Source organism: Perissodus microlepis, chromosome 18, assembly GCF_051167445.1.
Source record: "Perissodus microlepis isolate ML-2025 ecotype Zambia chromosome 18, ASM5116744v1, whole genome shotgun sequence".
Classification (NCBI taxonomy): Eukaryota; Metazoa; Chordata; class Actinopteri; order Cichliformes; family Cichlidae; genus Perissodus; species Perissodus microlepis.
The window spans coordinates 3,417,919-3,435,592 of NC_140478.1; the positions used below are offsets into that span (position 1 = coordinate 3,417,919).

Here is a 17,674-nt window from a genome sequence, read left to right on the forward strand (position 1 = left end):
AATTCAATTCAATTTCAATTCAATTTTATTTATATAGCGCCAAATCACAACAAAAGTCGCCTCAAGGCGCTTCATAGATACAGAGAAAAACCCAACAATCATATGACCCCCTATGAGCAAGCACTTTGGCGACAGTGGGAAGGAAAAACTCCCTTTTAACAGGAAGAAACCTCCGGCAGAACCAGGCTCAGGGAGGGGCGGGGCCATCTGCTGCGACCAGGATAAAAGACATGCTGTGGAAGAGAGACAGAGGTTAATAACAGATATGATTCAATGCAGAGAGGTCTATTAATACATAGTGAGTGAGAAAGGTGACTGGAACAACATTAACCATCAGTTTGACTGGCAAATAATATTACACGACTCACTTGAAGCAAAACAAATGCATTCCTTAAAAAAAAAATCAAAAAATTAAAAATCACAGTTTGACCAGCAGAAAATCAATAAAGTGTATTTATCACTGACCATTGCCCATCTCAGCCTTTTGTTTTTCCTTTTCTCAGCCATATTTGTTTGGAGTTGTTTAATGTTGGGTGATATTCGCTGAAGTAAAGGACAAAGTAAAGAAAAGAACGTGCACACTATGGGACTAATGAACACAGTCAAATCCATCCAACCATTTTTTATGTCTGATGTTTCGTATCAAAGGGAATACAGTATGTTGCTGTTGCTGAGGAAAAAAAACACTTTATGGTGTCATTATTCTGTGGTTATTAATTGTATTAAAATATTAAGTATTGCATTGACACTAATGGTCAAAGCCACAATTATATTTTTGAATTAAAGCGGCAAATTAAGTTCAGACATTTATTTCAGCTGCACGGCATCTGTCTCTGTTTAAACCAACAAGTTAGAGGATGACAAATTGTCTCTGGAGGCCCTGCTGTTTAGTGTCTACGTATTTAATGTCTTCATTGCTTAATGTCTTTAGCCAGTGTTTCTAATTAGAAAACCAATAACCCATGTCTGCTGTTAATCCTGTGATTATAAGGATGCTGCAAAAAAATCTGCCTCCCACTTAGTTGGCTTTTGTTTTTTGGAGTTCCCAAATTGTGTCTGTTGTCTTTTTAAACCGTTATCTCTCGCATGCTTCGTTAGTGGTTTCAGATATTTATGTAGCCTTAATTTTTTTTCATTTAACCCTCACCATGACATTCCCCAGCTGTAACCTAACTTTACCAAATTTAACAATTTTTTATTGTCTGTCACATGGATACTGAACCACAGTTACAATCAGAGACATCCTGTCAGTTGCCACTTAAAAACATTGCATTTTCTATCTGGCTGGCTTTTCAAGAACCACAGCTTTCTAGACGGTAATAATGTTGTAACCAATACTGCGATTTTTACCGCTTATATCCAGGTGGGATGGTCCTGAATCCCTCCTACTTTGGCACCACGGGCCACTCCAACACAATGATCCATGAGATGGGACACATATTTGGACTGTACCATGTCTTCAAGGGCGTGAGTGAACGGGACTCATGTGATGATCCGTGTCAGGTAGGACTTTTAAATTCTGCTATTTGTGATAATGCTAATTTATGGAATTATTTCTGATTGGAAAAACCTACATAAGTAATAAACTAATAAAAGCATCTTTAAATGTGTTTGTTGAGTCTGTGCTTCCACAGGCCCCGCTAGTTTAGAAAATTATTCTCGTGAAGGACGAAGACAAGACAGAACATCTTCACCCGGCCTTTTACTCGCTAGCGAGGGAAGGCTAGTCGGAACCAGGCCCGTGGAGCTTAACGCTCCTCACCTGTCTCCAGCCCAACTCCTTCAAAGAGCAGCCCTCCTCGTAGCCTTTTATTCCCATGACAGTTACAGTTTACACAACACAAGCACCTCCCCTCATAAAACCCCCCTATGGTTCTAAAAGACAAGGCACTATGTGTGTGTGTGTGTGTGAGCACCTGTATGCATGTGTATGCATGTGCAAGAACGTGTGTGTGTGTGAGAATGTGTGTGTCACGGGGGTGCGTTTGTGTGACCTCCTGCTCACCAAAAGGATCATAAAAGCAGGAAGCTTACCACACAACAAACAGATCTTTCAGATAGGATGTGCCTATAATAAAACCTTTTCACCTCCCCCAGCACCAGAGTAGCTGGAGAGGAGGTCAGAGACAAAGGAATGTCTTTGATCCTACTGCTCGAACTAAAACTTTACAAATTTAAGAAACACAATGACAACATTCAACAATTTGTGTTGCATCACATGCCCTCTCTTACCATGCATACCATACATATTTTGTGCAGGAGACCACCCCATCCATGGAGACGGGTGATCTGTGTGCTGACACTGCCCCAACACCTAAATCCAAAGCCTGCCATGACCCCGGAGCTGTCAACGATACATGTGGCGTCACCACCTACCTGAACACTCCTTACAGCAATTACATGAGTTACACAGGTGAAACAGATGAACAAAATGCTCTTACTTTAATGCTCAAAAGAAATTATCTCAGGTGTTACAATGTATTTGTAATATATACAGTAATATTATTAACAGTATGGCAGTTGTTAAAAGTGCATTACTGAGAATTACCATCCACTCTGAAGTAAAGTATAATCAATCAATCAATCAATGTGAGTGTGTAATTATACAATTATGTTATGGTTTAGTAATTTCTGTCCATATTCTCAAGCTGTTACCACCCAGTGTATTTAAAAATCCAACAAAAGCTTATTAACCTGTTAAGCCAGTGGTTTTCTGATCTCTGTGAACTCCTCCCTTTTGCGCCCATCTTCTGGTGCGTGGGTGCTTAAGAGGTTAAGGACTGGCATGTGTAATTGCGTCTCCTCTCAGCACATGTCTGATGTAATTATTTCTAGCCATGTGTTTAGTACTTCGGTTATTTAAAGGCTAGTGTGTTAATTTGACCCTCAAAGATTTACTGGATTCTTCTGTCTTCACAGATGATAACTGCACCAACCATTTCACTCCAAACCAAGTGGCCAGGATGCACTGCTATCTAGACTTGGTCTACCAGAACTGGCTGATGGACCGTCAACCTGCCCCCATCCCACTGGCCCCCATAGTGACTGACCAGAGCACAGATTCTGTCTCGATTTATTGGCTCCCACCTATCAGGGGGTCACTTTATCAAAGGTATGATTGCATGAGTTCTTTTGTTTCTATCCATTCAAAGCTGTTTTTAACCATCCATACATGTCTGGTTGTCCAAGAGGCAGGGTAAATCCTGGGCAGGTCTCTTGCAGGGTTAAAACTATTAACAAAGAACTGCAATTTTCATCACTTGTGCACATAAATCACTCTATGAACAATCCAATTTATAAAATGTGCATAATTTAACTGCATTAGTGAGCCATGAGCACATTGCTTCCACCGGACAAGTCTCTTTATATGTCATGTACGGTGATTAAAAATGTTCTGGATGCAATCAAAACCAGGCATTGGAGTTAATATTTGATTACACTTTCCAGTAATTGTTTTATTGGTCTTTTTTATTTTGTATTCACCACTGCACTGAGAGCATCTGGACGAAAACACCTGTGGAAAAATTGGAATAAACAACTCACAAGTGTGAAGTGTATTATGGAATTCTCAGCTGGTGGTATCACCAGATGTGGGCAAAAGAAAGCTGGCATTTCAACCTTGGAGAGTTTGAAATTTCATACGCCTTGTTGACTTACTGCAGTGCATGTAGGTACTAGTGTGACTGTGCCTGAAATAACCTCGTCCACAGGTCAAACTAGTGGCCACTTTGTGTTTGCGAACTATGTTTGCTTGTGTGTCTTCTAGGTCAGTTTCAGCTTTCTTGTTTTGTTTATATAGAATAAAAATGGCATATTTAGTGGACCTGTTTCCTTTCGCCTCAGCTCCTCATTGCGTGTATCTGAGATCAATTGTGGAGATTGTGAGAAAGATGGCATCTTCCACCAGTATGCTTATGAGGCTTCCTCAACTCGCATATGTGACACATCAGGCTACTGGACACCTGAGGAAGCAACAGGTCAGTCAAAAAATGCTTTTTGTGATTTTCTACAAATGCACAAAAGGATAGAATTTCCTTTTTTTATATCTGCATATTGAAAACAAGCTAGATTTCAGAGATAATAAATGGTTCAGAATTGTAGACTTTTACTTTTGTTGTTAACAGCTGCACACAGAAATTGGGTCAGTTTGAATATAAACACTAGTGAATATGGGACTTTGCTGAAGCCTCATGTAAAATTGCAGGTTAACTGAGGAATATATTTATTTTACACATCCGCCCGCACGTTCACCAAGCTGAATATACGCCAAATATATTTTTGGCGTATATTCAGCCCCCCCTTTACCCCCAGACGCACACACAGAAACACACACATCTGTAAATTTTAGGTGCGTGCAAGGCTAATGGCTGCTGGAAAAAGAAAAAGCAAAAAAAATCATTAAATGATAATTACCTCAGCTACAGACCTCTCTGTGTCTGTCTTGTTTTAGCCAAAGCGAGAACAAGGATTATTAACGTAAGCGTCTACTCTGGGTAATGTTTTGGTGCTCTTCAAACATTCAACCTCCGTCATAAACCAAAAAAAGTGCATCTTGTAGCACTGTACATTGAAACATTAACTTCCTGCAAGCACATGGTCCTTGTTATTCCAATCATAAATCCTTGAGAAGCACGATTTCCTTTGACATGATGTATAGGGTGGGGAGGAAAGAAACAAGAAGGAATATAAGAAAACAAGAAAGCAAAGTGAATGAAAAGGGACAAGAAACAAAAAAGGCAAATACTGAAAGAGCAAATGCATGAACACAATAACACTTTTCCATCTCTTTCATGAAAACTCTGACCAAATATGTGGAAATCCTCTGCTGGAATTTATGCTTTGAAAACAAGCGGCTAGGAAGAACAGGGGGATTACTGCGCCCTCATTCGCTGCGGGACCATAATGATGATAAAGGGTCAATTACAGTCTTACTCTAAACAGTGGTAAGTGCACAGCTGAGGAGACAGCCAGTCTGCTGGCTTCTCTTGCTCCCTTTTCACTCTGTCCCACTTCTAAGGACCATGTGTGGGTCACTTCGTCAGCCAACGGAGATGGGCAATAACATATTCAGTGTGGAGAGGCAGAGGGGAAGTTGGACAAACTCGTTGCGGACACCATAGCTGGCAACCCAAAACACAAGTTTAAAGGCAAAAACACTATTGGCTCAAATTGTTGGCAAAAGTGACCAAGTACATCTCCTCAGAACGCTTCCTGTGCCAGTATTGACTGGTTTAAGTCCATTTTCAGGCTGAGGGAAAACACGGAATTGTTTGGAAGCGTGCACTGCCACTGTCAGAGATTAAACTGCTTAATGTGCTGCATTAAGTCTTAATACAGAGTTTTATTTCAAAATGAGAACGTGTAAAGTTTGCTTTTAAGGCTGCCTCGTGTTAACTGTGCTGTAGAGATCAGAAAAAAAGATGGATGTTTGCAGTTCTGTAAAAAATCTTTTCACACGGTAGAAATGTGCAAGGAAAAAAAGCTGTCAAGAAATAATAGGGATCTCAAAATAATAATTGAGCGCACAAATGTCTTGATGCATGTTCAATCATCCAGGTAAGTAAATCCCCGAAAGTTGATTCTGTTAATCTGGACGTGGCGTCTTCAGTGGGAGAAACTTTTCGTCACTCATCCAGGTGACGTCTTCAGTCTCAGCTGACTGCAGGTTTCCCCGACCTTATAAACAGTACATTTGAGTAATGATTGAAACTAGCGGGGAATCAAGGAGGCCATTTATGTGAAAAGGGAAAGACCATCTCTGAATCGAGGAGGGGCCTAAGGGTACATCTTTCACCATCTTACAATGCTGTGATTGCAGCCATTCCCCAACTTTCTGTGAATGGGACTCATGACCATTGATCAGTGGTCTTTGATCAGTGGTCATGAGAATTTGCATAACTAAGATTAAGGAACTGACCTCCCAGCCCATTGTTCCTTCAGTGGGCTGGTTTCAGTCATTGTGCAAATGTTGGTGAAACTGCAGTCAGCCGAGACTGAAGAAGTCACTTAGATGAGTGATGAAACGTTTCTTCTGCTGTAAATGCTACATCCAAATGAACAGAATCAACCTTTGAGGAGTGCACATGTTCTTCGTTTATTGAAAAGAAAATATCTAGTTACAAACATACTATTTGTAAAGGGTGAAAGGTTTTCTACCCATTCTGCTTCAAAGTGGTTTATTAGCTGAATGCTTACATTCAATTATGTATTCCCGTTAAAGCTGCTAGCGTGAGAGAAGAACAGATGAGTGAGAGGAAGCCTTTAGGAAGGAAAACCAAAAAACAAGGACAAGTCTGAAGGAAAGAGCGGAGCCGTTGGATGGTAATTCTCTCTGGGTTTGTCAACATGACAGACAGAGTCTTTGCTCATTTCATTTACTCAGTCAGTCAGTGGAAAACTAAATAGATGGTATGCTAACTGCATCAAAAGCTTAAAAGACTTCTCAGGTAATGCTCATCCTGTATCAAAATGTAGTTTCATATTCTCTTCTTTAACGCTTGTCACAAGCTGTTTATTGAAGCGGTTTCCATGGTAAGTACACCTGTTCCACACAGGCAGCAGCTCCACTTCTCTCTTAGTATTAAAGATGGTTCCCATTTGCTTACTTTTACTCTGGGCTGTACGATTATAATAAAGTAGTATGTTGGTAGCTTGGAAAATGTGGTAAGCCCCCAAAAATGTCCATTTCCATTTTATGGGTCTTTACACACTCATTTAGAGACCAATCTTCGCATTAATTGTCCTTCTGACTGTGCTTCTACATGGTTAATCATAGTGGGTGTGAAATATGTAACACCTCTTTAGCATGTTGATTTTATTTGGATTTCACCTGAGACAGCTCATAATAATTGTGCCATACTGTGATCCCATTGTGCTAATCACTAACGCTCTAACAATTAACAACTCATTTCGCCTGCTGTAATGATGTTACTTCCTGCGTTCTTGAATGAACGCCATCTTTAAGTGAATGGTTGTAACTTTGTCAGCAGGAAAATTCCACTTTCCGTTCCAAAAGAAAGTCAGCTTGCTTGTAGTTTTTAGAAGTAACACTAGGAAATGTATTTTCAGTTACTTATAAATAGAGATGAAGACGCCATATTGAGGAAAAGGCAGGACTCAACAAAACTAAATTAAAATCACTGCTATGTTAATCAGAGTAGATTAATCTGCTTCTTTTGGACAAGGTATGGTTTGATCTGATTTGCTTGACAATGACATTTCACTGGTAGCATTACCTAAACATCAAGTTTACCCACTATAGTATATCTGACAGGTTTGTCTCTACTTCAAACCAACAGGACGAACACTGACAGATTCCCATTTCATTGTCATCCCAGCTTATGTTGATCTAATGTTGCTAGCTCCTACACATAATGTTAATAATTTAATTCCCTAAAGCTATATAGATATTGATAATCCTGGTACCCTTGGCAGTGTATATAGTAAGTTCAATTCAGATTGATCAATGCATCTAGGAGGAGTTAGAGGACAAGCATACATGCATATGCAGTGATCATTGTAGTAAGATGTAGCTGAACAGGTTTGCTTCAGCTTTCTGGGTAAGGTAGCGAGTTCCATAACTCGTGGGTGCAAAGTCCATTTATCTTCAGAGAATTAGGTACAAACACCTCTGTCTCCCTCCTCCCTTTCACCCTCTCTCTCTCCCTGTAGGCAGAACCCAGACTAATCAAGGCTGAAAGGCACTAAAATCTTAAAAATCAATTTTTGAAACTCACAGATTGCCAGTGGCTGGTGTAATCTGGTCACTTCTCTTTGGAAGTGTTAAAAGCCTGGCTGCAGTGTTGTTGACAGCAGTCTCTGGATGTTTCTCTGCTGCGGCAGATATGTCCGCAGGAAAAAGTACGGAGGACTTTGTGACAGACAGACACAGAAATACACAAAGAACTTTATCACTGTTGCGGTTTGTATCTTTGTTGATTGGTTCAGTGTAACAGCTTGCATGGCATGCCTCATTTTACCTTGTATAAATTCCCTCATTTGGAGAAGCATGCATGCAATGTATTCCTAGAAATATGCTTTGTCTGGATCTTTGTGCTGCTGTCCAGTTTGCCAGTGAGACACACACCCTTTTTGCAACCACAGTCCTTCACTGAAGGTAAATAGAAATTCCGTTTATTTAAGTGTGAGTATGGGTCTAAAAAAAATCTATTTTTCAACTCAGACACTCAGTCTATTGAGTCTCCAAGGTGTACTTTTGTATGTTCTGGAGTCAACTGAATGCTCACTACACTGTTTCTAATCATCATCATATATCAGTTAGGATTAATTCCTGCATACATGGGGTGTTCTGTGCTTTAGAGTAAAATGAATGAAGTCATTGGGAACACTTGTAACACAACAGCACCAACATGTGTGTCTGTGTGATGTTGTCAACAGGACCACCTGATGTGGAACAGCCATGTGATCCCAGTCTCCAAGCATGGAGTCCTGAGTTTAGCCTGTATGACACCAATGTGACGTCACCATGTCCGGACACAGAGGGCTGCACCCTCACACTGAGGTTCCTACACCCTATTGTTCCACACGCCCTTACGCTCTGGGTCACGTATATCTCTGCGAGTAAGTGTCACTCCATAATAAATACTCGTCAGTTTTGAATAACAGGCACGGTGAGGAAATTAATTATTTGATCCCCTGCTGAAATTGTACGTTTTGCTCGCTTACAAAGAAGTAGACAGTCTTGGGTAGTTTTGATACTTTTATGATAGACAGAGTATCAACCAAAAATCCAGAAAAAAGAACACTTAACATAAAATTTATGAATTGATTTGCTTCTCATAGAGTGAAATAAGACATTTAGTACTTGGTAGAAAAAGCCTTGTTGGCAAGCACAGCAGTAAGACTTTTGTTGTAGTTGGTCACCAGATTTGCGCAGATCTCAGGAGGGATTTCAGCAGACCTCTCTTTGCAGAAACTCTCAAAATCCTTTAGATTTCTTGGCTGCCACTTGGCAATTTGAAGCTTCAGCTCCATTCACAGATTTTCTATAGGACTACATTTCTGGAGACTGGCTAGGTCACTTCTGGCCAGACCACAATGTGCTTCTTCATTAGCCACTCCTTTGTTCCCTTCGTGGTATGTTTTGGGTCTTTGTCATTCTGGATAACCTGTCCTTGTCTCAACCAAGATTTTATGATAGAGGGCCCTGTCAATGGTCCTTCAGTGTGGTAAAATTGTCCTCTGTCCTTAGCAGAAAAGCAATGCCAAAGCATATTTCCACCTCCATGCTTGACTCTGGAGATGGTTTTCTTTGGGTCACATTCAGCATTTCCCTTCCTTCACACACATTTGGTCAAATTGATGCCAACGAGCTTGATTTTGGTTTCATCTGACCACAGCACTCTCTCCCAAGTGAAAATCATGAAGATGCAAAAATTAGGCTCGCATGTACACGTGCCTTCTCGAGCTGGGGAACCTTGTGGGTGCTGCAAGATTTCAATCCATTGTGGTGTTCTTGGTGACTGTGGTCCCAACTGCATTCAGATAATTAACAAGCTCTTCCACCACTTTTCTCATGGTCATCCTAACCCCAGGTTCTTATATAGCACTTTTCTACTGTCATTGAGCACTCAAAGCATTTTGTACAACTCATCCATTCAGCCCAATCGTATGATTGTTTTTAGTGCTTCTATCTAACATTGACTCGCATTCACACTCCGATGGATGCATCGGAGGGCGACATGGGGTTAATATCTTGCCCAAGGATATTTGGCATGTAGACTGGAGGAGCCTGGAATCGAACCACTAACCTTCAGGTCTCCTTGAGTAGGTGACCCGCTCTACCACCTGAGCTACAGCCACCCCGACAATAGGCAAGATCTTCCATGGACCTCCAGACTCAGTGTGATTGATGACTGTCACTTTTGCACTGAGCTTCTTGCTGATGGTCTTGTAGTCCAGTCCAGTCTTGTCCAGATCTACAATCTTGTCCCTGATGTCCTTTGAAAGCTTTTGGTCTTACCCAGGTACTCTTCCAATGAAGAGGTTGGAAGGGAAGAAATTGAGTCTGTGCATGTTACTAATTGAGATCTGATTGATTGATTGTAATCTGTAATATTTTTGGTTGATGTACCATATCTCTTCATTAAAATGAGAGACTGTTCATTTCTTTGTTAGTGAGCAAACGTAGCCAGGGATCAGGTGCAAGTTAATCACAACAGGTGGGGCGCAGTCTTCCTTTTCTGGATGGTGGCAGACAAATACATTTGCTCGAGAAAATACTGAAAGAACTCCATTAAAGAAACCTCCTTCCATGCAGCCATACATTATGTATACCTAAAAGGGAAAATGTCTTTGTTGGAGATGTGCTGCATAACTCACCAACATTTTACCCTGTTGCAGACAGCCCAGCAATAGCCAACATCGAGCTGATCTCAGACACAGGGAAAAGTATTAACCTGGGACCACAGCATGTGTTCTGTGACTTACCCCTCACCATGCGCCTCGACACCCACAACGTTGCCATTGCTGCCATAAAACTCTGCACCTTTGATGAGAAAATGGAGATTGACGCAGCCATGCTGTCTTCAGGCCCTGGCAGCCCTCTGTGCTCCAGCTGCCAGCCTCTACTCTACCACATTCGCCGTCAGCCACCTTTCACCAGTAAAGCCCCCTTACCACAGACCCAGCAGACATTCACGGACAGGTAAAGGCTACCTGACCCATCTGATTTACATGCAGATAAGCTTACGACAGAATTTTACTATGTTTCACTCACAGGTAACAAGATGGCTTTCTGTTTTTTTCTCAGACCACACAAAACTCCTTTGACATTCTCTCTGAATATCTATACTATCTATATCTATACTTCTGTTACATTATGGATGAAGTAGCGACAGCTAATGCTGTACAGCTCTGAGGAAAATAAGGTGAAGGTTATTTAAGGCCGGCATTGACTGCAGATTGTACAGCACAGCATGTGTGTGTCCTCAGATCCACTAATCCACAGATATCTGTCTCTTTAAAGTGTTTGGGCTTTGTTTTGTTTGAAAAACTTCGAACACAAATGTTTCCAACATGGGGATGCCGAGTGTGGATACTGGTCCAAATCTGTTTCAACAACCATATCCTTAATCAAAAGCTTGCTGAAGTTTCAGGGTTAAGATGAATCAGTTTGTATCCTGTCTCGTAGTGCGGGGTGTCCAAATGATTACTGGAATCCAAATATAAATCCACAAGCCAGTTTTTCTTTTCTTTTCTTTTTTAAGTCTCAGCAAATAACAGCCCTCAGTATAAAAATACCCCGTCGCTAATGCTTTTCTTATACACACAAAAAGCTGATAAGTACCTGCCAGGACATGACAGCAGTGTCGCATGATTGGAGATCATTTGGGAATGATTTCAAATGCAGTGGCACTTTGATTTTCTGGGAAGCTGTTGTTGTTTTACAAAGCAAGGGGGTATGGGGATGTTAGGTGGACACAGCTTCAAAAACAGTTTATTTTTCATGGAACACGTCTCCTATGTTACACAAGCTGTGTCTAAGTGCAAAAAGATGTAAGAACCACGGGGAATTGAGTTATGTGGGACTGAGGAGGGCAAAGAGGGGTTGATGTGAGGAGACGGGAGAGTTTAAGAGCAATGAGTTTGGAAAGGAGGGGAGAGCGAGGAAGGGCGGGTGGGATAATGGAGAGTAGGGGAGATGAAAAAGAGGCGAGGGGAGGAGGGACAGCGGCAATTGAAAAAGATATACAGGCATACAGAGAGACACAAATGAGAGGTGTGGACAGAGTAGAGGTTTGAGGCAAAGAAAGGAAACTTGAAGTGAAGCACATTGTTGGTGAGGGAAGGAGAAGGGAGAGTGAACTGTGGTAACAGGGGGCTGATGGAGGCAAAAGCACACCAGAGGTGAAGCAAAGTAGGCAGATTAAGATCTCTTTCTTTTTTGGAATATGAACCAAATGTGAGCCATAAACACCAGTGACTGCTTGGATCAGATCCTTGGCCATTTCCTACGGCTGAACTTGCAGTATATGCTGAAAGGATGAGTGCGTAAGGACTATACGACTGGTTAATTAATCAAAAAACCCACAATGTTAATATCCAATGTGATTTTTTTTTATATCAGTGGATGAAAAAAAGCAGAAGCTACAGAAATAGTTGATGCTTTATGCTGTCGTACATGCAGCTCATTGTCTGGCAACGCTGGACTACACTGGAAACTAAAAGTGTTCCAGAAAGCCTGTTTCAAAGGCTATGTTGCTCCGCTGATGTGTTTCCCTTTGCTCTAAGCTGAACCCAACCTCACCACTAACCCCAATCAGTTATCTGTTGTGTATAACTATAGCCCATCCTAAAACAATAAAAAAAAGAGAGTGAGCGAGAGAAAGTTAAAACTCTGGCTTCTTTTCACCTCAACACAGCTGTGAAGTGGGTGTGAATAACAGAGGACTTCTTCAGATATCCAACAATTCTTTTGTGAAATGGACAAACAGGAATTTCCCTGCCTGTACCTTTGCAACGTTGGAATAGATGGCATGTGTCTGACTATTCTAGCACTTTCAGAAAGTGACAATCAGTCATGTCCTTTTCATGCGTTCACCAGGTTTATACAAAAGTGCAAGTTTGATGATTTGAACTTCTTGTTCCACGTCTTTTTTTCATTATTCATAAAAAATTCTTGAATCACGTTTGGCGTCTATGAACGTGAGTTTTCCCATTTCCCAGATTAATGCTTACCCCTATTTTATAAGACCATACTTTTACAAACACCATGCAGAACTGCTTCTCCTATAGTCAGGGTTGAATAGTTTATTTCACCTTCTGCCTTTTGTCACTTGCACTGAACTTTTTATATAAGCAGTTGTAGAATGTAGATCTAAGAGAAATCGCCATGGCAACTACATATGTTGAGTTCATTCTGAAAAATGGTTTATGATGAATGAATTCTTACTTGTTGTTTACTAGAGAGAACGCTGATTATCTTATCATCCTGGCACCTGTTAGTTTGTAGGATATATTAGAGAGCAAGTGAACATTATGTCCTTAAATTTGATGTATTAAAAGCAGGAAAATGTGCAAGTGTGAGAATTTGAGCGAGTTTGACAAGGACCAATTTGTGATGGCTAGATGACTGAGTCAAAGCATCTCCAAAGCTCCTGTAAATGGTAAATGGACTTTGGAGTACTCAAAGTGCTTATTACAACATGTCACATTCACCCATTCACACCTATTCACACAAGCACTGTTTTCTATGCTTTTAAAGTGCTTACTATCTGACATTCACACGCATTCATACTCCAATGGATGCATCAGAGAGCAACTTAGGGTTAGTATCTTGCCCAAGGATATTTGGCATGTAGACTAGGGAGAGCCAGGGATCGAACCACCAACCTTCCAATCAGTAGCTGCAGTCTGCAGTGATCAGCATCCATCAAAAGTGGTTCAGGGGAAAAAAACAGCAGGGAATCAGCAACAGGGTCAAGGATCACTGATGCACTTGGGGGGTGAAGGCTGATCCGATCCAACAGACAAACTACCGAAGCTCAAAATGCCAAAAAATTGCTCATTCTGATAGAAAGATGTCAGAATACACAGTGCATCGCAGTTTATTCTGTATGTCGTTGCATACCTGCAGACCTGTCATGGTGCCCATGCTGACCAATACAACCAGAACAATGGGGCCCGTGAGCATCAGAACTAGACCACAAAGCAATGGAAAAAGGTGGCCTGGTCTGATGATTATGTCCTTTTTCACATCATGTGGCTAGCCGACTTAATGTCTATTGTAGTAGGGCAAGAAGGCAAGCTGGAGGAAGCAGTGCAATGCACACTGGCACAAAGAAAAATGGTTCAGAAATGGATTGAGGAGTACGATAACGAGTTTGAAGTGTTGTCATGGTCTTCGTTCAAGAATCTGTGGGACATGCTGGACAAACAAGTCCAATCCATGAAGGCCCCACCTTGCAATAACTTAAAGGATCTGTTGGGAACATCTTGGTGCAGATACCACAGCACACATTTAGGGGTCTAGAGGACTCCATGCCTCGGTGGGACAGGACTGTTTTGACAGAAAAGGGTGGGACCAACACATTATTGGGCAGATGGTCCAATAACGATGATGTTATGCCCGATTGATGTATATCATCAAGTAATGTCAGGCCTCTAAGAACAAAGAAGAGAGAGGAGTTGTGGCAGAAGGGTGGAAGATATAGCTGACTATAGATACAGTTTAGATCAACAGGAAATGAGGACGTTTTTCACAACCTTCATTTCCTTCACTTATACATAATTAATAAAGGAAATTTCTAGAGTCTGGTGAAATTGGACACACCTTAGATAATGCAGTTGTGTGATACTCCTGGTCTACCCCAGGTGGATGCAGAGGCAATTTATTTGTGCTAAGAAAACAGGGAGGATGGTCTTTTTATAGCCTCAGCACACCAAAACAGATCAATAGTCCAGACACATTAGCCGTGGTATTGTTACACATACTTCCTGCTATGAGGCTTTAAGGTCACTGGATAATACAAGGTTACAGGGAGAGCAAATTCCACTTTTTTGGCGATTGCTTACAGAATCCAACAGGATTAAAGCATAATGAATCTGTTTGGAAACATAATAAATACAATGCTTCCTTCCTACATAGCACAACAGTATTTCTTTTTTAAAAAGTACAGCAAACTGGCACCATTATGCACAAAATTCTTATTTTATTAAGTATCGACTGACTCAAAGCCATTTATAATCAAGCCTATAAACATTATATGATCAGTTCATAACACAATGCAGTAAAAATGTGGGTAAATGCTCCTTTGAAGACTGGAACAATCTTCTGTTATAATTTTATAATGCCAAAGGAAACATTACACAACAGTTTCTTGTCTCTGTTCTTGTTCTTCTCAGGTCTGTTACGCAGGGAGTTAAGTACAAGTACACGATCCAGGTGGAAGCTGATGGTCAGCTCAGTGATGCTTCGCCACCGCTTCTCTACACACATGGACAGTCTTACTGTGGAGATGGCCTCATACAGGGGTATGTTGCACATTAACATGCTGATAACATTGGTGACTAATTACACAGGGCATTGATAATGATGGTCCTCCCTCTGTAGGACAGAAGAATGTGATGACAGTAATCTGTTGGATGGCGATGGCTGCTCTAAGAGATGTGGGAAGGAGATGGGCTTTAAATGCAATGGTGAGTGCCATTCACTGTCTCTGCTGTTTCGAGTTTACACACAGTTTAAAATTGGAACCTGTCAAACTGTTTGAGGTTTTTTTTTTAATTACCAGACATAACACGAACCAACTCTGTCTAACATGCAAAACACGAATACTATGTGAACTTTTAGTGTGAAGGGGTGGTCACTAAGTGGCCAGAAATCTCACATTTGTGCATGCAGCAGCATTAAGAGACAGAAAAATTCAACCCAATCAAATTTAATTTACAAGACATAAAAGCTTCTGGCTTGAATGAATTCCACAAACCATTAATGTAACATCACAGCAACATAAGCGAAAACAGATGAGCTGAGGGGTGATAAGTAGTCACAAGTCTTTTGCAGAAAAGTATTTTGACATGAGGCTGGCAAAGAAACATCCGGAAAACACTTTTCAGCAGTAAAGTACATGGTTTAGTCTGAAAACATGTGTCAGGCATGTTTCTCTGGTGATTTAGTGTTGACCTTTATAAAACATAGGCTTTGGAATATTGATAAATGAAGTTGATTGATTTTTATCAGAGATCATGCTTTGGTTTTGAATTGCAAAAATCAGCTTACAATAACACTTGCGTTTTGGACATAGTGTCCATTTTTCATTTTGTTTGATATCCTTCAGGTAAAATAAGTCATACATTTTTTTGTTATCAAGTCACATCTGCAGCAGTGAGCCAGCTCCCTTCAGTCAGGGATCATAAACACAGTCAAAGGCTTTATTCTGCTATTTTTTGTACAGTGACCCCACAGTTAGGTGATTGAAGGGCCACCTTGTAGCTCTGACTGCCCGAAGCGAATCAAGTGCAAGCAAGAGGGTTGATGAGGTTCATTATTTCTTGTTTTTATACCCAATAAGAAGGCTCGAATTAGGTAAGAGCTGCTGTGGTTATGCTTTTTGGGGGGGAGGGGTTGAGCTTTGGTGAGATTTATACAAGAACAATTTGTTCCTGTAATATATACAATAAACAACTGAAGATTTGTAGTAAGATGAGAAACCTTAACAAAAAGTCGTTTGTGGCTCAGTGGCTTGTGCAGTTGCCATAAAGCAGCTTTGTCCAAGATTTAGTCACAGACAAAAAAGATTCACCTGTTAATCCTCACGTTGAAAATGTGGCCTTGGTGTTCTGTTAAATGTCCTTTAAATACTCTGATCTGTTTCCAAGTGAACAAAAATTAAAACTGACTAGTTTCCTTTCTTACAAGCAGTCTTCCTCAGTGTAGGACTGACAGGCCGACTATGTTTCTATGACTAAAACCCTTTTTTTAGGATTATAGAGCAATAGTGCTGATCCAAAAGCCATCGTTTGCACCAAAGTTTTTACAAACACCGTGATTTTTATATCAATCTGGCACCTAGTTTATAAAATAGGCCCAATCCAATTTTAGTCCATGTCTGGGAATTTAGTTCATTCATCAATAACAATAGACCTGTTAAAAAAACAGTAAAAAGTACCAAAATCATAGTAAAGCTAAACAAAGAAGCCGCAGAGAGCGCCCCCATCATTTGCAATTCCGCTGCAAGACAACAATACTTTGTGTCCGCACCTCACCCAATCTGAAGCATGCAGACAGGCCACAAAACAACACAACATGGAAGGGGTTTTACCCAAAACACTCCATTGTAAGCACAAAGTTGAGAACCGTGCCTCTGTCATTGTGTGTTTTTCTCCTTTGAAGTTAAGTAAACACGTTCATAAAGTGCAACATGGAAGAGCTGAGCCAATCAGAGGGCACGAAGAAGGTGAACGCCATGCACGATTTCATTATGTCACGTCACAGGCTTGTCACCAAGTCGCTGCTTCTCATAGAAAGACTGGCTGGATGAGAGCACGCAGTTCTGTCAATAATAAATGAATCAGCTGCACTGCTGTGGTATGCGGTGTTCCTCCGCAGCCTCAGAGTTCATACTCTGTGTAACTGACTGTTTGCTTGACACTCCTCAGCCGATAAAAGAAATATTCCATATGAAGGTGTGATAGGTCAGCTGAGATGAGACAGTGTGACCATTGCTTTCATTTCAGGCCGTGTGTTGTTTCTTCTGGCAGCTGGATGGTAGTTATTCAAGTTTTTAAGCTTGTTACAGGGCTAGAATTTCCATCATCCAGTCAATTTATTTGTCAGGGGGAAACGGCCCCCCCCACCAGGGCTTGCTATGCCGTGACTGAAATTATTACATCCCTTGTTTTACAATAAAAGACATCATGACTAGGAAGGAAAACCATTTGGCAAAAACAGGTTTTTACAAATTGCAACACTTAAAACCAATTATTCAGTTGTACTTCTTAGTCATAGACAGAATATTTGTTTGGGTTTTCTTGCCACATTTGCTTGACCCAGTTAACTCCCACTATGCCGCATCTGTGTCCCTGTTCTGTTTGCGCCAACTACTTCTAAGTCCATCCTGTCACAGATTGGTTGTGGACAAACTGGATTTTTTTAATGGCTTTAAAAAGATCTGTTTTCATTTTCCTTTTTTTTAATTGAGGTTACAGATTT

The 17,674-nt window shown here is 40.9% G+C and overlaps 1 protein-coding gene across 1 annotated transcript in view; it reads left to right on the forward strand.

Moving 5' to 3' along the window:
• pappa2 (pappalysin 2) overlaps nucleotides 1-17,674 on the forward strand; it is an 86,850-nt gene that overhangs the window by 23,302 nt on the left and 45,874 nt on the right. The window contains exons 6-13 of the mRNA XM_084912719.1: nucleotides 1,364-1,503; nucleotides 2,260-2,413; nucleotides 2,920-3,112; nucleotides 3,844-3,977; nucleotides 8,398-8,580; nucleotides 10,363-10,666; nucleotides 14,866-14,994; nucleotides 15,074-15,159. Of these exons, the coding sequence (XP_084768845.1) occupies nucleotides 1,364-1,503; nucleotides 2,260-2,413; nucleotides 2,920-3,112; nucleotides 3,844-3,977; nucleotides 8,398-8,580; nucleotides 10,363-10,666; nucleotides 14,866-14,994; nucleotides 15,074-15,159 (1,323 nt within the window). The remainder of the gene's footprint in view (nucleotides 1-1,363; nucleotides 1,504-2,259; nucleotides 2,414-2,919; nucleotides 3,113-3,843; nucleotides 3,978-8,397; nucleotides 8,581-10,362; nucleotides 10,667-14,865; nucleotides 14,995-15,073; nucleotides 15,160-17,674) is intronic.